Source organism: Salmo trutta, chromosome 3 (genome assembly GCF_901001165.1).
Source record: "Salmo trutta chromosome 3, fSalTru1.1, whole genome shotgun sequence".
Classification (NCBI taxonomy): domain Eukaryota; kingdom Metazoa; phylum Chordata; class Actinopteri; order Salmoniformes; family Salmonidae; genus Salmo; species Salmo trutta.
In genome coordinates this window covers 9,109,234-9,133,247 of record NC_042959.1, presented here as the reverse complement: position 1 = coordinate 9,133,247, position 24,014 = coordinate 9,109,234, and the positions used below count along the sequence as shown (strand labels likewise).

Below are 24,014 nucleotides of genomic sequence, written 5' to 3'. Positions count from 1 at the left end.
CTTCTTGGAATGTGTTGATCATTTGGCTGCCTTAATCAGGGTAGTGTTGGAGCACATTCACCCATATTGCTTCCACCTTACAGATCTGTTTGGTTTTTCTCAATTTGGTATAAAAACTAATTTAGAACTTTCTTAACTACACAAGACACGATGGGAACTGGGGCATTTTTCAAAGCGGTAAATAGATTTTCTAAATGTAACAGCCTGTAGTAGTGTAATAATTACAAAACACAGCAAATACATTCATCAAAATAAAACTGCCTGCTAAACAAATAAAACTATATAAATACACGGACTCCCCTTCAAAGTAGTGGATTTTACTTTTTCAGCAACACCCATTGCTGACGTGTACAATTGAGTACACAGCCATGCAATCTCCATAGACAGACATTGGCAGTAGAATGGCCTTTAATAAAGAGCTCAGTGACTTTCAACGTGGCACCGTCATAGGATGCCACCTTTCCAACAAGTCCATTCATATTGTTTATGCCCTGCTGGAACAGCGCCGGTCAAGTGCTGTTATTGTGAAGTGGAAACGTCTAGGTGCAACAACGGCTCAGCCGCGAAGTGGTAGGCCACACAACACACGGAACAGGACCGCCGAGTGCTATAGCGCGTAAAAATCTTTGGGGAATGCCAGGAGAACGCTACGTGCCCTAATGCATCATGTCAACTAAAGTTTGGAGGAGGAATAATATTCTGGGGCTGTTTTTCATGGTTCAGGCTAGGCCTCTTAGTACCAGTGAAGGGAAATCTTAATGCTACAGCATACAATGACATTCTAGATGATTCTGTGCTTCCAACTTTGGCAACAGTTTGGGGAATGCTCTTTCCTGTTTCAGCATGACAATGACCCCGGGCATAAAGTGAGGTCCATACAGAAGTGGTTTGTTGAGATTGGTGTGGAAGAACTTGACTGGCCTGGACAGAGCCCTGACCTCACCCCCAATGAACACCTTTGGGATGAATTGGAACGCAGACTGTGAGCCAGGCCTAATCTCCCAACACCAGTGCCCGCCCTCACTAATGCTCCTGTGGCTGAATGGAATCAAGTCCCCGCAGCAATGTTCCAACATCAAGTGGAAAGCCTTCTCAGAATAATGGAGGTTGTTATAGCAGCAAAGGGGGGGAGCAACTCCATATTAATTCCTGTGATTTTGGAATGAGGTGTTCAGCGAGCAGGTGCCCACATACTCACTTCACTGTTAAAGTATGTATGAGACACCAAACTCGTTCGCAGGGAGGTTAACTCTTGAGGTCCCTCTAGTCTCCACAGATGTAGGTAAATCTGCGCGCTCCATTTTTTGAATAACCTACAAAGTGTCCATCATCTTGACACTGGTGCCTCTAAGGCAGTTTAGGACTTTAATGTTGAATGTGTTAAACGAGAACTGTTTGGATTAAATGTAAATAATTATATTGCCCAAAATCAGTGCCCAACCTCACTAATGCTCTTGTGTCTGAATGGAAGCAAGTTCCAACATCTAGTGGAAAACCTTCCCGGGAGAGTGGAGGCTGTTACAGCAGCAAAGGGGGGGAACCAACTCCATATTAATACCCATGATTTTGGAATGAGATGTTCAATGAACAGGGATCCACATACTTTTGGTAATGTAGTGTATGTTTACTTATTCAAGTGAGCCAGTGTTTTCAGACCCGCCTTGTTATGTTGAATGATTTCTTGTTTTTAGGCCTGCGAAACAAGATTCCCTGGTCTGATGAAACAAAGATTGAACTCTTTGACCCAAATGCCAAGCATCACATCTTGAGGAAACCTGGCACCATCACTATGGTGAAGCATGGTGGTGGCAGCATCATACTGTGGGGATGTTTTACAGCGGCAGGGACTGGGAGACTAGTCAGGATCGAGGGAAAAATAAACGGAGAAAAGTACAGAGATCCTTGATGAAAAACCTGCTCCAGAGGTCTCAGGACCAATACTGGGGAGAAGGTTCACCCTCCAACAGGACCACAACCCTAAGCACACAGCCAAGACAATGCAGGAGTGGCTTTGGGACAAGTCTCAATGTCCTTGATTGGCCCAGCCAGAGCCCGGACTTGAACCCGATCGAACATCTCTGGAGAGACCTGAAAATAGCTGTGCAGCAACGCTCCCCATCCAACCTGACAGAGCTTGAGAGGATCTGCAGAGAAGAATGGGAGAAACTCCCCAAATACAGGTGTGCCGAGCTTGTAGCGTCATACCCAAGAAGACTCAAGGCTGTAATCACTGCCAAAGGTGCTTAATTAAACAAAGTACTGAGTAAAGGGTCTGAATACTTATGAAAATTGGATATTTCTGTTTTTTTATTTGTAATACATTTGCTCAAATTTCTGTAATCCTGTTTTTGCTTTGTCATTATGGGGTATTGTGTGTAGATTGAGGAACATGCATCTAATCAATTTTAGAATAAGGCTGTAACGTAACAACATTTGGAAAAAGTGAATGCACTAATTTCAGCTAATAGTATTGAAGCGGGTACCCATTTTTTTGTGTACTACATCATCCAATTGTGTACTATTTCATCCATTTTGTGTGATAAGTTACAAATCCAATTGTGCAATATGTTATGCTTAAGATCCTGGAGGGCATCTTTAAGTTAAAAAGTACATACTGCCCACTACTTCATCACACACTGATTTTTATCTGCAACAAGTCTGTTTGGTGGAACCACACCACTGGTGGGTCAATGCACGTTTTCTTTATGCAAACTACAATATTTGCATGGAAATCTGTCGCCATGGAAACCTAGCTAATGTAATTTACATGTGGTGGTAGTGGTGCAATGTGTTGCTGCTTGTGCCCCCCCCTCACTGTGCTTCACACGGCCATTCTGCATGTGGCCCCGCACCTTGTCCCCCTCTTTCTGGAACAAGGGACATATATATAGATAGACGATTTAGTCAACTGATCAATATGTAAATAGGCAAATCTATAACGCACATTGTAAAATTAAGTCACGCTGGCAGAATACAACAAAGTTTATGGTAAATGTTTCACATAAAGGGGCAAGCTACAATTCAAACAATAACGCAGCACCCTGTCTGTTTTGGTGAAAAGCTGAGATATGGTGCTGGAGAAACGTAACCACTCAAATTCAGACCGTGTTATGGATGCAATGACTGACCATACATAACATCCACATTAGTTTCAGTTCAAAGCTCATGATCAAAGCATTTCTAAGCTATATTCTGAGTCTATAGCTACATAATTCATTTTAAAATTCCAATAAATATATAGCAATAGAAGATTGCCGCATTAACAGTGATTTTTGCACCACAATGCCGACCTTCATGTTATGGAGAAGGTTGTACTTTCTCCTTGTCCCATCACTTCACTCAGCTCTTGATATGTTTGACCTTGATGGCTGTTTTACACTGCACAGGGTCAAAGGAACTCTTCATCACTGTGCCATGGCTGCAAATAGATACCACAGGAGATAGCAGTAATATATAAATACTATTTGATTTAACTAACAAACAAGCCTAATCTGTGTCTAACCTACCATGTTGTCATCCTCATAGCCAGCAGTCTTGTGTTGGTAGAGCTTTATGTAGGGGAGACCGTTGTGGTGGATCAGCGATGACGCACAAGTTCCAGGATTCACAAGATACATGTACACCGTTGAGAAATATATTCAAATTACACACGCCTCAAAGTATTCTCTTTCAAGGCCTTTGACTCTGACCTGGCATAACCCTTTCTCCTCACTGTCAAATGAGAGCTTCATATAACCTTACAGGAAACTGATCAACCAATCAACTATTACATGGCTTCAATAAGGCAATAAATCACAGGTAAGACGTTCAGGCAATACCATCTGAATTCCCATAAATGTGCACATTTCAATAATCAGTGTGAACCCTTGTCCAAAGGACATGAAATTAAACCATACAAACTATCCTCCCCGAGGTGATTCCCCAGTGTCGCAAATCTCCAAACAATCTGTTTGACAGCTGACTTCCAAACCAGGAAGCGCCAGAATCCTCGCCAAACACGAGAGACAGGATTACTCAGGTTAATTACACAAACTTTTACAATTTCAGTGGTTAAAGCAAAAAAAGAAAATCCCTTGACTGAAATTTAAGTGAGATCCACTGTTTGGGGCTAAGTTAACCTCCCCTTTCATCTAAGAAAGTCCTGGACATCATACGTTTAAGGGAAAAGGGATAATTTGGTACATGTATTAAACTGAGTTTGACCAATTCCAGTGTCCTTGCTTAGGGGGTCCGGGGTCCTCCCCCGGGATCATTTTTATGTAGAAGGACTGTGAAGCTGAGTTCTAGTGACTTTTTTAAAAGGACATTCTACTCTAAAATCAATGACAAAATGTCACCATCTGAAATATAATATCCACCTCTAGAAATGGGCCCAAAAACATATTAGTAACAACGATGTTTAAATTATTTTCAGATATTGGACTATGCATAAAGCCTAGGCATGGTCCGTCCATATTATCAGATGAGCCATTAGCAATAAGCATCAGCACCTGTAGCCAACTGATGAAGCATGGGGTTTTATAATCTACATTTACCCCCATTGAACCAAACATCCTGATTATTATAAATATATAAATAATTATTCACAAAAAAGTTCTTTCTATTTAAAAAAAAAAGTATTTAACTTCCCTTTTTTCCCCCTTTAAGAGCTCTGTTGCACTAAACCATGCTTGAAACTGCATTTGTTTAACGATGCCACACGCAATTGAAGGAGTATAGAAATAAACGTGGTAGCAATGTAAAACTGGGTCCTCCCTCTTTTTTTTTATAAAGGACAAAACTGCTTTTAAAAGTGTTTTTGTGAGATTGCATTAAGAATTGCTGTGTATTAACTGCTTGTCAGAGTACCTGTTTCCCTTCTATGGCTCTCACAACTTGAATGCACCTCGAGAGGAACATTTATCTCACATAGAACACACAACAAGCAGACTAGGTAAATAGGTCAACTATTCTACTATATGTTTGTCTGATTTTGTTTTAATAAAAATATTACATGGCAAAAACAGTAGCACTGGAAAGTTCCATCCTGAGTGATCAAGTTTAGGCTTTGAAATACTTTTACAGCAGCTACAAACAGCTGTCTGAGTTAAGCTCTGTGCATTATAGAGACTATTTCATTCTGTTCATCTAAACATCAGTGTCATCAACAACCATGCATGTTAGTTCAGTGCATTTTTAGTGACGGGCGAGCAGCTTCATCACATTCCATCTCATTCTCACTGTAGTCAGAGGGATGTCCTCCTCTCCTCAGGATCCGCCTGCACTCCTCATCCTTCACACGCAGAATTTCTACACACACAGAGACGGAGAGAGAACATGATGCATCAAAGACTCGAACCAGGGTCCAGCGACTGTCACCCCAACATCTTAGCCGTTACGTAAAGTGATCAAATCAAACTTTATTAGTCACATGCGCCGAATACAACAAGTGTAGACCTTACCGTGAAATGCTTACTTAAAAGCCCTCATCTCTTCTTGAACTGCACTGTTGGTTAAGAAAATATTTAAACTTGAGAAAAAAGAATTAAAAGTAACACAACATAACAATAATGAGGCTCTATACAGGGGGTACCGGTACAGAGTCAATGTGAGGAGGCTATATACAGGGGGTACCGGTACAGAGTCAATGTGAGGAGGCTCTATACAGGGGGTACCGGTACAGAGTCAATGTGGAGGCTATATACATGGGGTACCGGTACAGAGTCAGTGTGGAGGCTCTATACAGGGGGTACCGGTACAGAGTCAATGTGGAGGCTATATACATGGGGTACCGGTACAGAGTCAGTGTGGAGGCTCTATACAGGGGGTACCGGTACAGAGTCAGTGTGGAGGCTCTATACAAGGGGTACCGGTACTGAGTCAGTGTGGAGGCTCTATACAGGGGGTACCGGTACAGAGTCAGTGTGGAGGCTCTATACAGGGGGACCGGTACAGAGTCAGTGTGGAGGCTCTATACAGGGGGTACCGGTACTGAGTCAGTGTGGAGGCTCTATACAGGGTGTACCGGTACAGAGTCCGTGTGGAGGCTCTATACAGGGGGTACCGGTACAGAGTCAGTGTGGAGGCTCTATACAGGGGGTACCGGTACAGAGTCAGTGTGGAGGCTCTATACAGGGGTACCGGTACAGAGTCAGTGTGGAGGCTCTATACAGGGGTACCGGTACAGAGTCAATGTGGAGGCTCTATACAGGGGTACCGGTACAGAGTCAGTGTGGAGGCTCTATACAGGGGGTACCGGTACAGAGTCAGTGTGGAGGCTCTATACAGGGGGTACCGGTACAGAGTCAGTGTGGAGGCTCTATACAGGGGGTACCGGTACAGAGTCAGTGTGGAGGCTCTATACAGGGGGTACCGGTACTGAGTCAGTGTGGAGGCTCTATACAGGGGGGTACCGGTACAGAGTCAAGTGTGGAGGCTCTATACAGGGGGTACAGAGTCAGTGTGGAGGCTCTATACAGGGGGTACCGGTACAGAGTCAGTATGGAGGCTCTATACAGGGGGTACAGAGTCAGTGTGGAGGCTCTATACAGGGGTACCGGTACAGAGTCAGTATGGAGGCTCTATACAGGGGGTACAGAGTCAGTGTGGAGGCTCTATACAGGGGGTACCGGTACAGAGTCAGTGTGCAGGCTCTATACAGGGGGACCGGTACAGAGTCAGTGTGGAGGCTCTATACAGGGGGTACCGGTACTGAGTCAGTGTGGAGGCTCTATACAGGGTGTACCGGTACAGAGTCCGTGTGGAGGCTCTATACAGGGGGTACCGGTACAGAGTCAGTGTGGAGGCTCTATACAGGGGGTACCGGTACAGAGTCAATGTGGAGGCTCTATACAGGGGTACCGGTACAGAGTCAGTGTGGAGGCTCTATACAGGGGGTACCGGTACAGAGTCAGTGTGGAGGCTCTATACAGGGGGTACCGGTACAGAGTCAGTGTGGAGGCTCTATACAGGGGGTACCGGTACAGAGTCAGTGTGGAGGCTCTATAAAGGGGGTACCGGTACAGAGTCAGTGTGGAGGCTCTATACTGGGGGTACCGGTACTGAGTCAGTGTGGAGGCTCTATACAGGGGGTACCGGTACAGAGTCAAGTGTGGAGGCTCTATACAGGGGGTACAGAGTCAGTGTGGAGGCTCTATACAGGGGGTACCGGTACAGAGTCAAGTGTGGAGGCTCTATACAGGGGGTACAGAGTCAGTGTGGAGGCTCTATACAGGGGGTACCGGTACAGAGTCAGTATGGAGGCTCTATACAGGGGGTACAGAGTCAGTGTGGAGGCTCTATACAGGGGTACCGGTACAGAGTCAGTATGGAGGCTCTATACAGGGGGTACAGAGTCAGTGTGGAGGCTCTATACAGGGGGTACCGGTACAGAGTCAGTGTGCAGGCTCTATACAGGGGTACCGGTACTGAGTCAGTGTGCAGGGGTACAGGTTAGTTGAGGTAATTTGTACATGTAGGTAGGGGTGAAGTGACTGCATAGATAACAAACAGATCCAAACCTCTTGAGTCACTAGGTGTTGGGTTAAGGTCAGATGCATGGAACTGAGCATGGAATGGACTCACCCGGAGCGTGGACGTCACACTGCCTGAGTCTGCACTTCTGTCTGATCTTATTGGGTCCTCCAAACTTCCTCCTGTCTTTACAGAAATCACACTGAGCACATTCCTCAGTCCTCCTGCATGGCTCACACTTCCCACACATACGGATCGAACGCTTCTGCACACACATGGGAATCACATGGGAATTACATGGAAATCACACTACAGTGTTTTTTCTGTATATAAAAGTCTTGGGCAGGTAGTATATATAAAAAAGATTAATTAAAAAAGGGAGAAACACTAAACTTAGCCATGGCAAAATGCATAGGATTGCAGGAAATTTGCTTTAAAAACACAAAAATTCCCTCCGATGTTAAGATCTCAAAAGTGTTCTTGCCCAGAGCCTGGAAAGAATTCAGCCGTGCCGACCCATCCATTGCCACACCCACCACCTAAACCCCTTTTTAATCCAGGATCTCCCCCCGGGTCACTTCTGGTGACTCTTTAAAAAAAACATTCTACTTACAAATTCATTCAAATTAAATTGTGAACACCATATTAAAATGTTATCCCTTTAAAAGACTTAGAACATGTAGACCAACAGATGCAGCATAGCTGCTTTTAATAAATAAGCTGAAGCATGGGGTTGGCATCTGCATTTACCACAAAAAACTCAATTCATCAAATATACATTGTAACTTAAAAGCGCGTCTCGGCCGAACTAATATATGCCGCCACGCCAAAAAAAAAAATATATATATATACACGCACAATAAATAAAGTCATAAGCGTGGCGGCTACTCTGCTAAATGAATATAGGAGAAACCTTGTACATTCTGAGGAATTTAAGTATTTTCCACACAGGCATTCTTTATCCTTTTTATACGTTTTTCATACATATGACATAAAAAATGTTTGAGACAAAAGTCTTCCTACACAAAAAATATTTCACACACCTTGCAAGAATAAGGAGCAGCATACGTTTTCCTAGAGGATGTCAAATGGGGCAACATTGTGGCCATCCTGCCTCCAGCACTGGTATGGAACCTTTCTCCTTTCTCTATCTGTTTTCTCTTTGATTCGAGTGTCTTAAACCCTGATAGCTGTCCTCCACTCTCCTCCTCATCATCACTTTCAATGTTTTCACTCTGAGCTGCAGAACAGTCTGGAGTTACTACAGAGAGGGGCTGAGAGTCACTGGCTGGTTCTGATACTCTGTAATCATCTCCATCAGGTTCTATTTTGATCTCTATAGATGTGTAGGTGAGTAGAGAGTCCCTCTCTCTGTCCTCCACAGTTTGGGTTTGGTGAAGATGTGAGTGCTGAGATGGGTTCTCCTGATCACAGTCACTTTCCACACAGGGAGAAGTGAATATGGAGTCTTTGGTATCAAAGGGCCCTAGAAGCTGCTCTTCCTCTTGACTGGTCTGTAGTTCCTCCTGTTCCTCTTTAATCTGTGTGGGCACTGGGTCCTCCTGAATCAGACTGGGGCTCCACTCCTGCTTACAGTGCTGCTGTTCCGGGGGAACCTCTTCAGATATGGGGTGAGTGAGCTGGTGGGAATCTGATGGAGGAAAAATAGGAAATATATATGCAAATTATTCAATAATTAGACATTTTTCAATCTAAAACGGAATCCAAAGGTCAATTATCTGGGCCCTAAAACATGCAATTATGAAATGTTGAATAATCTACCTAGTTATTTTATCATTTCTGTTTGATTTAGATTTTGATTCAACGATACAGTTGCAGCTACAGTGCATTCTGGGGATCCGTATTTTACCACAGCGCATTCGGAAAGTATTCAGACACCTTGACTTTTTCCACATTGTTACATTACAGCCTTATTCTAAAATGGATTAAATAGTTCCCATTAAATCCACACACACACACACACACACACACACACACACACACACACACACACACACACACACACACACACACACACACACACACACACACACACACACACACACACACACCCATGACAGAGCAAAAACAGGGTGACATGTATTAAAAATAAAAAATGGAAATACACATTTACATAAGTATTCAGTACTTTGTTAAAGCACCTTTGGCAGCAACTACAGCCTTGAGTCTTTGGGGGATTCTTTATTTAACCAGGCAAGTCAGTTAAGAACAAATTCTTATTTTACAATAATGGCCTAGGAACAGTGGGTTAACTGCCTTGTTCAGGGGCAGAATGACAGAGTTTTACCTTGTCAGGTCGGGGATTCGATCCAGCAACCTTCTGGTTACTAGTCCAATGCTCTAACCACTAGGCTACCTGCCGCCCCATAATGAATGGGCTGGACATGCCGAGAGAAGAGTTTCAAATTGGTCTGCCGTGTAGCATCGATCTATAAAATGAGCTGCTTGTTATGAAGATCATCCTTTCTACTGCTGTTTTTTCTAAAGATATACCGTCAGCCATGGAGAACTGCTCTCAACCAGAGTGACTTGACAACGGGCCAAGCACGCTACACAAACTGAACGGAAACGACATGTTATTTAATGAAAGGGGTTGCAGTCTACCATGAAGCGTTCATCCATGTAAACGGGTAAGAGTCTAGTTACAGTTTCAGATATACGTTTGTTAATTGTCAGAAAGCAGTTTTCATTGCAACTTAAAGCTTACTGTTAGCTAGCTGACGTTAGGTGTATGATCTGCGTAATAATATCTCAGAAAACCATTTAGCATTGCTAGTTATAGCCTAATATTAGCTAGCTAACATTGAACCAATGTTGTTAACTTTAGCTAGCTATGACAATGGTTTTTATTGCTAGTACACTATGGATTGGGATTATGGTTCATTGTTTAGCTAGCTAGCTAGCTACATGTCTAAACAAGACTCCACTTGGACAGATGATTACATGACCTTTCAAGTTAGCCAAGTGTGTCTGGGGGTGATTACGGCTTTCTGGACTGTCTTTCAGCATCAGTACAACAGACTCTCCTCCACCAGTCATACAAGGAGAATGGGCTGATGCCTCCCATCAAAAAGAGAGCTGGTCCAAGCAAGCACAGGTTACACCTGAAGCATGAGGACTTGCAGCGAGTTGTGAACTTCATCAACAACTATGCAGAGGATAATGCAATATTATTACCAGGACGCCACCCAGGACACAAACACTTATGGAAACTGCTGCCATCACGTGACATAAGCAGCGGTGTGGCGTCTCTACAAGGAATTGATGACAACACTTGTTATGTGAAGCATAAACACATTTTGATTATTTAAATTGACCTCCAACATGATTGGCACTACTTTAAAGACCTCACATTATTTCTGAACTTTCCAGAGGTATGTGTCCTCAGACTGTCTTCCTTCAGGAATCTGTGGGGTAGAAGTTTTCTCCACATCAAGCACTACGCCCAGAACACACTTGCGCTGGCAGTACCAGAGGAACAACTATCAGGTCTTCAGATCTGCCAGAAGCTGTTAAAAGTCAGCCGAGCTGAAGAAGCAAGAGCAGCATCACCTGCTTCTTCAGAGTGAGCAGTCTGTCTACCAGAAGATGGTTGCTGACTGCAAGACCACCTGTCAAGACTAGAGGTCGACCGATTATTATTTTTCGATACCGATTATTGGCGGGCCAAAAAAGGCCGATACCGATTAATCGGCCGATTATTATGATTTTTTAAAATGTATATATACACACACACACACACAGCTCTGAAGTGACAACGATACTGAAGACAAATACTCTCAACTGTTTGAATAATAAAAATAGAGTTTAAGTTACCTGTGATGAATGCTGAAAACAAAAACTAATTTCTATATGCAGGAAATCCTATTTTAATAATGGGCATGGTAAGAATTGACTACAAAAGTGCGAATCATAATTCCCATGACACCTTCTAGCAAAATCTGAAAAGCAGTTCCTTCATTTATTCCATAGGATATTTTTAGATTAACTTAAAATAAGGTCTGTGTTTGGTTTAGGCTTACACCACCTTGCCAATTTTATAACTGTGTAGATATCCATAGGATATAACTCTGATCAATATAAGCAAAGATACAAAAATTTGTAGAGTGGATTTATGAAAATATGTTGACAAACGTTACCTAGTGAGATTTACACGGGTATCAAAACGCCGAGGCGGTTTAAGCACAAAACACAGACCTTGTTTGAAGTAGATCAAGACATTCTCTATGGAAGACATGAACGGTAAAATAATGAAGGAACCCCTTTCAGGTTCAGCCGCAAGTTATTACAGGAATTATGACGCGTCGACTATTTCTCTCTAAACCATATATCTTTGACTATTACGAGCCTGCTGCTGCCTACCACCGCTCAGTCAGACTGCTCTATCAAATATCAAATCATAGACTTAACTATAATATAATAAACCTTAGGTCATTAATATGGTCAAATCCGGAAACTATCATCTCAAACATTATTTTAGTGACATACGGAACCGTTCCGTATTTTATCTAACGGGTGGCATCCCTAAGTCTAAATATTCCTGTTACATCGCACAACCTACAATGTTATTTCATAGTTCCGTAAAATTCTGGCAAATTAGTTCGCAACGAGCCAGATTCTGTATACCCTGATTCTGCGTGCAACGAACGCAAGAGAACTGACACAATTTCACCTGGTTAATATTGCCTGCTAACCTGGATTTCTTACCTTGGCAACGTAAAGCAGGTGGTTAGAGCGTTGGGCTAGTTAACGTAAGGTTGCATCCCCAAGCTGACAAGGTAAAAATCTGTCGTTCTGCCCCTGAACAAGGCAGTTAACACACCGTTCCTAGGACGTCATTGAAAATAAGAATGTTTTTAACTGACTTAAATAAAGGTTTAAAAAAAAAGAGTAAAAAATATATATTTTTAAAATAATCGGCAAATCGGTGGCCAAAAATACAGATTACCGATTGTTATGAAAACTTGAAATCGGCCCTAATTAATCAGCCATTCCGATTAATCAGTCGACCTCTAGTCAAGACCTGCAGTTCTCTCTGGGGGCCCTACTGAACCTACAAGCAAAGACATCAGGATGCATTACAGCTTTGACTTTAATCAACAAGTCAGCAACATTTCCTACTTTTATACTGATTAAGGACATAGATGGGATATATACAAACTACATATGGGAAGTATTGGGATTTTTCCAGAACATGTGTGCTCATTTCAGAGGACTTCACAGGATGACATGGCTGTTTATTTCTGTTCCAGTGCTATGACCTGATATTTACTGTTGCTATTGTTGGTTATGCCTATCGGGAATTTTCCAGAACAGGTGTGCTCATTTCGAGGAGCCAGCAAGAATAGTGCAATCTATATGTGCGTTTGGTTCATTAGACACCATTAGACATGCACCTGTCTGGGGAGTGGACATGACTGTTTATTTGTTAACCATTGCTATGGCTCTAAAGTTTCCATGCCCTAATGTGAAACCAAACTAAAATTAGTGCAAGGCAAAAAGACAACGGTGGCTAAATGCCAGAGGGGATGAGTCATTAAGAGGAGTTGTGTGTGACATAAGGATGAAACCTGTATAAAGAGTGTGTGCCAAGGCTGGAAAGTTAGTTGTTTTCATGAACCAGCTCAGCTTTTATTATATTGTAATAAAGTCTATTTGAACTCACAGGCTCCGGTATTTGAGAAATATTATTGACTGAATATTTCCACGACAGATGCAGGCAAATGCCTTTCACTGAGCTGTGTAAAGACAGACTGACAGGGGTGAGACAATTCATTTTCATTTCTTAATGTTAGTTGTTTCCAGGTGCACTATCCTTCTGACCCTATGCAGCCAGGTCCCATCTACTATCCTTCTGACCCTATGCAGCCAGGTCCCATCTACTTTTTAACTCAAAATGTGGCTTGTTTGGTGTCTGCTGTGAAGGAATACCACAAGTCAACTACTTGATTGATGAAGGCATGTCACATCCAGCAAAGGCAGTAGCACAGTCAAACTACATGCACCATTTCTTCACCAACTAAGGAGTTGGGGAAACACGTGGGGACCTGAATTGTGATAACTGCAGTTGCCAAAACAAGAACAAGTTTGTGCTTTGGTATTGTGCCTGGTGGACCCTGCACAAGCTCCACCACAGTCTGGACCTTCACTTCCTGATCCCAGGCCACACCAAGTTTGCCTCCGACTGGTGCTTCTGGCTCATCAAGCAGCGCTTTTCAGAAAGACCAGATTGAACACTTTCTCCAAGATTACTAGTGTTGTGAAGGACAGCACAGTGACAGGGGTCAACATCCCACATCTGGTTGGACTGGAGGATGGTACAGTGCTGGTGGAAAGCTACGGCTGGCAACAACACCTGACTCCATACTTCAGGCCACTGCCACAGATCAAGCAGTACCAGCACTTCAGGTGAATATCATTTATTGTATGAGGTTATTCTTCTAATCTAAATTTGGGAGGTGAATTGTTCTTCTACATTTTTTGTTTTACAGCTTCGATGCTCTGGAGCCTGGTGTTGTCGCCAAGGAGCTTTTGGACCCAGTCGGGACCAGGTTTCAACTGCTGCGCAACGCTGACATCCTTCCTCCCATAGATGGCCTGCCTATACAAGCATCACCTGGACCGGACACAGCTAGACAAATTAATATTTTTGAGAGATCAGGGAGTTTTGCGACAAAGAGGCTATGGACATCACATGCCCTGCACCAAAGTCAAGGGCAGGACAGAAACAAGCTCTCCAAATATAGATTCCCTTGTTCATGCGTGGTTCGGACTGACCAGTTTATCACTGGGGGCGAGTTCCCAGTCATCAGCACAATCTGCAGTGTCTCTATTCACATGACTCTCCTAACACACAAACACCATACGTTGCTGCTGCTATTATTTTATTATCCTGCTGCTTAGCCACTTTACCCCTGATTGTATGCATAGAACTCACCACTGATATCATTATTGATATTATTCTTGTACTACTGTATATTATTTTGTTATTTCTCTACTGGCATTGACATTGTCTATTTTTGATATTGCTACTATGCAAGTAACCATTTGGCTGTACCGTTTGCACCTTCGGTAGAGACCCATCCACTTGGCAAGATGTGGCTGGTAGTTACAGCATTTCTTTCACATGACCCATGTTAGAATAATTTGTATGTGTTAAGAAAATGACTTAATGACTGTTCCACTCTGTTATTATAGAATAGGGTGATTTGTTTGAGAATAATGGGATGATAAAATCAGGATATGGGGAGATCGGTTAGGATTGTAAAACTGAGGTTATATCCTTTAGTAGGGATGTAAACAGAGTGAAGCTGTAGAGTAGGTAATAGAAAAACATTGGAGGGTTTCAAACCAAGAGGGTCATAAAGGGGGAGGGGAGGTGAAAGCCTTGAAGAATGTGGCAAATTTTATGATTCTTTGTAGTGAGGGGAAAAGTACTGGTTGTTTGAGAAGGGAGTGGACTAAAGATAGGAATATGTGTGTATTATAAAAGGACTGAGTCCTAATTTTTGACTTTAGAACATTCTCTGAATAAACTGTACAGACCTTTGGCAGAAAGCTGAGTCCTTGCCTAATTATTCTTAACCCAGTGTCTTACAAACCTTGGGGATTAGTCAAAGCTTATTGAATTATCATTGGGATTCAAAATTTCCGTAACACCCATCAATTTAAACAAGTGTGTCTGGGTAAGGCGTCATCTAATATTTATAAAATATTTTTTTATCATCTGGGGTCTTTCTGTTTTACCGGTAATTTTTCCTTATTGTAGGTTACTACTTTTAGTCTTAATCTTTACCTTTAGCACATGACCTCACGTGAATTCCTAGAGATGGGTGGCTTTACACGGAACCCAAACCGACTGCATGCGTGGGCCATCGTTCATGAATTTATTTTGTCCCCCCTTCACCAAACACGATCACGACACGCAGGTTAAAATATCAAAACAAACACTGAACCAATTATATTAATTTGGTGACAGGTCGAAAAGCATTAAACATTTATGGCAATTTAGCTAGCTAGCTTGCACTTGCTAGTTAATTTGTCCTATTTAGCTGGCTTGCTGTTGCTAGCTAATTTGTCCTGGGATATAAACATTGAGTTGTTATTTTACCTGAAATGCACAAGGTCCTCTACTCTGTCAATGAATCCACACATAAAACGGTCAACTGAATCGTTTCTAGTCATCTCTCTTCCTTCCAGGCTTTTTCTTCTCTTGACTTTATATTGCGATTGGCAACTTTCATAAATTAGGTGCATTACCGCCACTGACCTTGTTCGTCTTTCAATCACCCACGTGGGTATAACCAATGAGGAGATGGCACATGGGTACCTGCTTCTATAAACCAATGAGGAGATGGGAGAGGCAGGACTTGCAGCGCGACCTGCGTCAGAAATAGAACCGATTTGTATTTTAGCCCTTGAAAAGCAGACGCTTGTTGGTGCGCGCGAGCAGTGTGGGTGCAATAATTGAATGACAGATTTCTAAATTTATTTTGCAACGCCCACGCACACGATGCGAGCGGTGTGGTCAGTCTGTTAAACTAGAGGGTGTGAACAATGATTAATGGGTGTAGACAGGGGCAAGAATCTGATATCAACTTTGGAGGGGACAATTACATGAAATTTTCTCAAGAGCAATTCCTGAGGGGGACACCAAAAGTAGTGCTGTAACACATAGCCTACATTGTAATATGGTAAATGTATATTGAGGAACCAAAGAAATAAGGTGTTTGCCGTACTCCTAACTACCGGTACCCAAAACTACACAACTAATCACAACAGCAATACCATTGCCTTTAACAAATCTTAGTTCAGTCACAAGTTTAAGTTGAGAGTGGGGGTATCCATAGCATTTTCCAATTATGTTCCTATTTTACAAGTCAAAAAAATGGAGAACCTTTCATAATGTTGCCAAACAAAGACTCAACAAACTTACCTGAGACTCCCTGTCTCTGCCAGTCTGTCCCTGCATATCTGTCCCCAACTCTGCTGTCTGTGTGCCATCTGTTGCCTGCTCTGCCTAATGACATCATTGTGAAACATTTCCATTAGAATTTCATTTCTTTCTTATGAACATTTTATCAACTAGTCTTTGAGATATTAGGCTACTAGGGTTCTTACTATGTGTTTTGGTGTATTGAAAAATACTCTGATGTCCGTCTTTTATTTTTCTGCCATTTTTCTACCTGGCTGGCTGGCTACACACACACACACACAGTGTGTAGGTTATTTACAGTAGGGGATGGGCTTCTATCATCTTCAATCATTCTATTTGGGCTTCGATCTAAAAGGTAGCTAGCAAATGTGAAACATTAAAATGACAAGAGTTGACAGCTGTATGAGTTCACCATTCACACAACATATGCTGCAACCTTTTGTAATTTTAATAGTTTGTTTCATATTGGCTGGCTTCCAACAATAGCTGAATTTGCAAAGCTAGCGAGCACCAATTCAGTTTCAGTGGTGTTTGCTATAATCTTTGCTACCCGGGTTAAATAAAGGTGAAATAAAATAAATAAATAAAAGCTCCCTTGCGACAATTTAGCTTCTGCAACGAGACCATTAAATATATTTAAGACAATGGTAGAAGAGTGTAGTTCTGTTCAGTTTGGACTTCAGTTTATCGCTAATCTTATCACAGGGACTTTGAAGCACTAACTTACATCATCTGCGTGCTGATCTTGGAATACATTGACGAAAGCAAAGATTCCATCTTTGACGACGCCACATAAATGGAATAGGTACTAGCTAACTTAATAGTTAATATTTGTGCGCTAGCTCTGCATATTCAGCTAGTGTGTGTGTGTGCACGATTGACTGGATGAACCTCACGGCAGTTACGTGCAAACTAAGGAACTGGCAGTGGATCAAACCATTGTAAGGCAAAGGGCGGGGGGTCGCAATCTTTTGAAACTTAAAAACGCGCTATTAAGTGTCTATAATCAGCACAATTGCTTTCATTGCGTATTATTAATATTATTTAAATTACATAGTTATGCTTCAGTGATATATTGGGGGGGACAAATCATATTTTTCCCAGGACGGGGGGTCGTGTCCCCCCCGTCCCCCCCGGGATTTCCGCCCCTGGGTGTAGACTAAGAGAAGCTCTCCAGTAGGTGTACCAAAACATTCAAGGGCGGGTGGGTATAATTTGTGGAACATTTTAACAGGAATCTGTCCCAAAAACGTTGTAAATAACAAAGTAGGCAACAAACAACGCATACAAAGTTGTATAGTAGCAGAATAAGATAATTCTGAAAAATGTCTGTCCTCACTCTGGTAGCCTACTGACAAACATTAAGAATAAGCTACGCGGTGAGTTGATGCCTATTCGGCAGCTAGTTAGGTCAATTGATCATGCTACTTTGTATGCGTTTGTTGGCAACCTTGTTCTTTACGAAGTTTTTGGAACAGATTCCTTTTGGAACGTTCCACAAATTATACCCACCTTTCCAAGGGCCATTTTCTCAAAAGTGGCCCTTACAAATTTATCAACACTCAAAGCATAATTACTTTCCCATTGTTCTTCAGATGCAGCGCATGATATACCATTTTGTAGCTCTGTGTCTCTGCTTTGATCCAATGTATGAAAAAAAAAGTCAAATGTTGCAATACAGGACCAAATCAAGGCGGTCGGTCACATGTTGCCCCGTATTGCAACAATGACATATTTCTCACTTGGCGCTCTAAACTAGTCCCCATAGTCTTCACAGACTGAATGTTTGACGTCCCTAGTTTAAGAATTTAAAGTTACATTTTGACATATCGACTGCAGAGTTCCAGGTTCATTCATTTTTCTTAGCCAGCGCTCAACTCCGTGGAGGAGTTCAGATACCTGGCTAGCTAATACAGTAACCAGGCAATACAAACCTGCTCTGTGTAACTTTATCTCTGGCTTGAAAACCAAATCCAACAGTCTTCGTAGACGGCCATTCTCCTCCTTCAAACGGTAGATTTCTTTATGTAACTCCGCTATGGTTGTCTCTTTGGCTACGGATATCTCTGAAACAGCCGCTGTTAGTCGTTCACTAACATACACGTTCAACAACTGTAGTTTAGACATTTTGAGCGGAATGAAAGTCGACGTGTTCGTATTATTCTACTCTACCTGTAACATTATATCGACAAAAAAAAAACTACAATTGAGAAAGCCTATATAAATAGCGTGAAAAACAAAAGATACCGCTTCCCATTCGTTTTCAATGGAAGGAGAGCGGGACCTTTGTGCGGTGAAAAATATAAACTTTTCCCAACTTTATGCAAATCTCCAGCCAATCATATCGAGTGGTTCCCATGGTGAATTTGACGCTCTGAGACCCAACATGGCTGACAAAAATACTAGGATGGAAGTGATTATAACGTCTTAACGAATCATGCACAAAAATTACAGTTGAGATGAATATGTTAGTTAATGTAGAGACAAACGAGTATGCATATTTTTTTTTTTTGTCATAAAGTTAATTTACGAAAATCGCGATTTAGCAAGCTAGCTGACTAGCTAACATTAGCCAGCTAGCTGGCTAGCTTTATGGGTGTTGTGACATGAGAATGACATTGTAATTCGGGTTGTTTAATGTTTTAGGGACTCCTGAAACAACCAACAAACCATGTTGTCGTCTTGTGAAACAGTGGATGTAAAGAATCTAACTAGCTAAAGCATTTACTGCAAATTGAATGTACAATTTTGTAAGCTTGCCTTGCTGATATTTGCCATGCAATGCAGATAGATGAAGTAATGTAGCTAGCTAACTATTTTCTTGCTTATTGTGCAGTGGCGGATAAAAATACCTGTATGCCTCTGGATGTGTAGCTAGCCATGTAGCCGATCTGTTTATGGACACTAAAACATTTGGTTTACATATTAGTTCAGAACCTAGCTATGAACCTCAGCTATCATAGCCAGTTATATCAACTTCAAAACAGTCAATGACATTAATGAAGCCTATGGATTGAGTAGAATATAATATAACTTTGTGCCAAAGATGCAAGTCGTATATACATGTAGTTATTACCATTCTTGAGATTCCCACATTGTAGCCTGTACATTTAATATATTCACCGATCATGTACTCTACTTTGGCAAATAAATGTGTAGTTCAGGTATGAATGTCTTTGGGATTGTTTTTCAGTCATATCCAATACCAGGAGAATCAAATTCCTGTCTTTGTATGATGCTGTGTCTGCATGTTTGTATTACAATTATACACTCAAACAGTGTTTACCAATCTTGGTCCTGGGACATCAATGGTTACACATTGTAACTATGCATTAGACTAGAAACATGATTTTACTAGTTAAAGGCTGATTTGTAATTAATATATACAGAAATATCATTTGAAAACAGCACACTACCCTTCCTATGCATCATGTAAATACTCTAAAACAGGTTCATCGCAATATCTAATTTCCTTTATCTGCATTGATCTAGTAAACACGGGATAGGTGTAGTATTTCATCAAATGAGAGACTTAATTTCAACCAGTAGATACTGTGAAACGCTTTATTGAAAGAAGTTCATTATCCAAGTGTTATAAATACATAATACATGCATTATAAATATTATAATTGTACTATTATAAATACCAGTTCAATCTGTACTTCAATGCACATCTGTTGTGAATTATAAAAACGTGGCGAGAGGTGTAAAAGACAGAAAGAGAAAGAGGTTAGAACAGAGAAGCATGGAAGACAGCATATGATTAATGAATCACAGCGCTATCCTAATATTCTCTTAGTTCTGATGGATTCTGGGTACTAACACCTAAACATGGGATAGGGTTAATTATCAGGTATCCTATTGAAATATTGAGTGCTTTGGTTTAGAGGGTCTACACCAGAAGTTAATGGTTATCTGTAGGAAGAAGGTATATAGTGTGTGCAATTAAGCTTGGAATGTGCTGAGTGCAGGGAAAGCGATCACATTTGGCAGGCATTGATAACGGGAGAGAGCTATGGATTAGTGATGAAGGGGGTCCAGGTCAGGTCTCGTTAAGGGAGAACGAAAAGGTTATGGCTGTATTACTTAGTTTCCTGCCTAGCAGTAAAGATACAATGTTTGTTCAGATGTGTAGGAGGAGACTCAGCCTAGGAGAAATGGTTAAATATCAGTGCTTGTGTGAACAATGTCTTTGTCTAATGCAGTAGTATTGACCCTCTGGGAAGAATATACTCGGTTTAAGCTTTCATAGTGTCTGTTGAGTTTTTACTCTGAGAATTAGAACCTAACAGTTCATCACAATTACATAAGTGTCTCTAGTGGTGTTTCCTAACCAGCCTTGGGCTCCCAGTCAGCCCAAAGGTTATCTTAAGAAGGGAAGGGAAAGGGGGACACCTGGTCAGTTGTACAACTGAATGCATTAAACTAAATGTGTCTTCCGTATTTAACCCAACCCCTCTGAATCAGAGAGGTGCGGGGGGCTGCCTTAATCGACATCCACGTACGTCTTCGGTGCCCAGGGAACAGTGGGTTAACTGCTTTGCTCGGGCAGAACGACAGATTTTTACCTTGTCAGCTCGGGGATTCGATCCAGTAACCTTTCGGTTACTGGCCCAACACTCTAACCACTAGAGCGGGTGAGGTGGCGATGACGGGACTGGGGGTTGGCATCCTCTCTCACATCAAAACATACGTGCAGACGAAAGACAGATGGAGAAAGAGAGAGCATGTTTAAGCCTTGTGTTTTGTCTTTATTCTAACACTGCCAGGCATCATAATCATCAGGAGGTGAAATGCAAAACTGACCTTGGATCATTAACTCTGGGGACTACTACATCTCTATCTGTATTTCAATGTAAAGCATCTCTTTAATAATACTTCCTGTATAATATAAACTGACCTTGGATCATTAACTCTGGGACTACTGCATCTCTATCTGTATTTCAATGTAAAGCATCTCTTTAATAATACTTCCTGTATAATATAAACTGACCTGGGATCATTAACTCTGGGACTACTGCATCTCTATCTGTATTTCAATGTAAAGCATCTCTTTAATAATACTTCCTGTTGACCCGACCAAGTGACCTCTCACCTCTGATCATGCTGTGCCCTCTATGTAGCCAGTTCACATGCGTGAGGGGTTCACCGACACAGCTGATACAACCCTAGAGGATTTAGGGAGAAGGGGGAGAGAGGGATGAAGTGAAGGAGAGAGACTGTTATTGAGAAAATAAGGTAGTTAAAGAGACAGTGTTCAACAGGAATCTGTGTGTGGCCTCACCTGGTGTCCACACCACACCAAGTGGCTGCAGAGACTTTATGCTGAAAAACATGAACGGACACGCGAGGACAAACAATATAGCGTAGTTATAGAAATAATGAAGTGTCTTACTATTCTCCATGGTTGGTCCTCATGCCTATTCTTTGAAGGTGGAAGGAGCCACAGTTATACACCTGAGCCAGTTTACTGCACAGCACAATCCATCAATCAGATTGATACATGAGTGTGTAGGTGTGGGTTATATGGTGTCTAATTGTTCTACATTTTTTCAACATGGGTGATTTAAAATAGCCTGTTTTGTTTTTGTAGAGATATTACCCTTACCTAAACAGCACCCTCACCTGAGAAGTAGAAATCAAGGGGAGAGAAACTGGGAATTGAATAACTGTAGTTGACATAGCTACGTAAATGGAAGAATACTGTTATTTCAATGTGGATCTCTCTTAAAATAGTCTTTGGTTGTACATAGTGTCGTCTATGGTGTTGCCAGGGAACAGCACCCTCTTTGAAGAAGTAGGAGGTGAAGATCTCCCCCACACGAATTGCCTCTTGCTGCGTTGTTGGACCCCATGCTTGAAACATCCTGCAGAGCAGCAGACTTCTCCTCTGGCACACAGGGGCGAGCTGCAGGTCCCCCCTGGTCCTCGTGTCCATCCTCATGAAGTTATGCAGGACACAGGTAGACCTCATACACACCTGAATTCCCAACGAGGCAGTCCCTGATGGTCCTGGTCACCCAACTGTGCTGTGCCCTACATCGTAACTGTAGGAAATTGTTTTGAAGGAATCACCACTTGAAAGGTATTTGTAGGAATATGGAAGATAATGTCATTATTATACTTTCACATCACCAGGTCATTGTGGATTACTAAAGTATAATATCTCATATCAAATCATGATAACATTGGATAGAGAGATGGATGTGCACACATGTTCATGTGTAGCATGTGACAACAGCAGGATCATATCAAGGATAGCATCAATATGAATGCATAAATACCACTTGAAGATTGATGATGAGTTGATCATTTGATTCAGCTGTGCAGTGCTAAGGCAAAAACAAAAATGTGTACCCCTTTGAGTCCCCAGGATCAGGACTGAGAACCACTGCTCTTCATTGGGACCTCTTCATTTGCAGACAGGCTTTCACAGCTCTCTGTATCTGAGGACAAAAAACCTCACAAGAAACACTTTCTCACTAAAGCAGCAGTCCACTGGCACACTCTGATAATAAAATGTAACCAATGCAGCTCTGGTCGGTTAGCTCACAGTGGTAAGGTGCCAAGTTCCTGACGTCTATTGCCGTCTAAGTTTAAATCACCCTATTACCTTGAAAATTAAGATTAGAGTGCCCTTTACTGTCCCCAGCACAAGTTGCACCTGTGTAATGATCATGCTGTTTATTCAGCTTCTTGATATGCCACACCTGTCAGGTGGATTAATTATCTTGGCAAACACATTTGTGCACAACAATTGAGAGGAATAAGCTTTTTGTGTGTATGGAACATTTCTGGGATCTTATATTTCAGCTCATGAAACATGGGACCAACACTTTACATGTTGCATTAATATTTTTGTTCAGAATATACCTTCGCTTAGGCGGTGTCAGAGGAAAGCCCATAAAATTGTCAGAGACTCCAGTCATCCAAGCTATAGACTGTTTTCTCTGCTACCGCATGGCAAGCGGTCCCGGAGCTCCAAGTCCAGGACCAAAAGGCTCCTCAACAGCTTCTACACCCAAGCCATAAGACTGCTGAACTAAATCGCGATCGGACAATTTACATTGACCCCTCCCCCTCCCTTTTGTACAGTGCTGCTACTCACTGTTTATTATCTATGCATAGTCACTTCGCCTCCACCTACATGTACAGATTACCTTAACTAGCCTGTACCCCTGCACACTGACTCGGTACCGGTGCCCCCTGTATTTAACCTCGTTATTGTTATTGTGTTACTTTTTATTATTACTTTTTATTTTAGCCCACTTGGTAAATATTTTATTCTTCTTGAACTGCACTGTTGGTTAAGGGCTTGTAAATAAGCATTTCTCGGTAAAGTCTACACTTGTTGTATTCAGCATTTCACGGTAAAGTCTACACTTGTTGTATTCGATTCGGTGCATGTGACAAAATGTTTGATTTGATTTTCCACATTGTTGACACCTAAATTATTTATCCCTTGTATGAGTTCTCATATGACATTTAACCCTTAGATACCCAGACCCAGTTGTCCTTGCATGAAAATGAAGCTGTGATTAGGAGACCCAAATAACATATTCCATATACTGTAACATATAACGTCTCTTTTAAATACAAAACACAG

The 24,014-nt window shown here is 41.8% G+C and overlaps 1 protein-coding gene across 4 annotated transcripts; it reads right to left on the bottom strand.

The window, feature by feature from the left end:
• Positions 1 to 4,957: 4,957 nt before the first annotated feature.
• On the bottom strand, positions 4,958 to 18,921 carry LOC115167736 (uncharacterized). Of its 4 annotated transcripts, none has more exons than XM_029722385.1 (5): positions 18,343 to 18,921; positions 8,496 to 9,103; positions 7,564 to 7,717; positions 5,442 to 5,485; positions 4,958 to 5,289 (listed from the first exon to the last, which is right to left on the bottom strand). In XM_029722385.1, exons 1-4 carry the CDS (start codon positions 18,533 to 18,535, stop codon positions 5,466 to 5,468), a joined length of 975 nt encoding a protein of 324 aa, XP_029578245.1. In that variant the 5' UTR covers positions 18,536 to 18,921; the 3' UTR covers positions 4,958 to 5,289; positions 5,442 to 5,465. The 4 variants fall into 4 exon arrangements, with proteins under 4 accessions (XP_029578245.1, XP_029578248.1, XP_029578240.1 ...); XM_029722388.1 differs by having other exon boundaries at positions 7,564 to 7,638; XM_029722380.1 differs by lacking the exons at positions 4,958 to 5,289; positions 5,442 to 5,485 and having other exon boundaries at positions 7,439 to 7,717.
• Between the last annotated feature and the right edge of the window lie 5,093 nt (positions 18,922 to 24,014).

Coding starts and splice junctions, on each gene's coding strand:
- LOC115167736 (XM_029722380.1), bottom strand. CDS start 18,535: ATGTCTAAACTACAGTTGTTGAACGTGTATGTTAGTGAACGACTAACA. Junction 9,104..18,342: donor GATAAAGTTACACAGAGCAG/GTTTGTATTGCC, acceptor TTCCTCCATCAG/ATTCCCACCAGCTCACTCAC. Junction 7,718..8,495: donor CTGCTCCTTATTCTTGCAAG/GTGTGTGAAATA, acceptor ATGTGTGTGCAG/AAGCGTTCGATCCGTATGTG.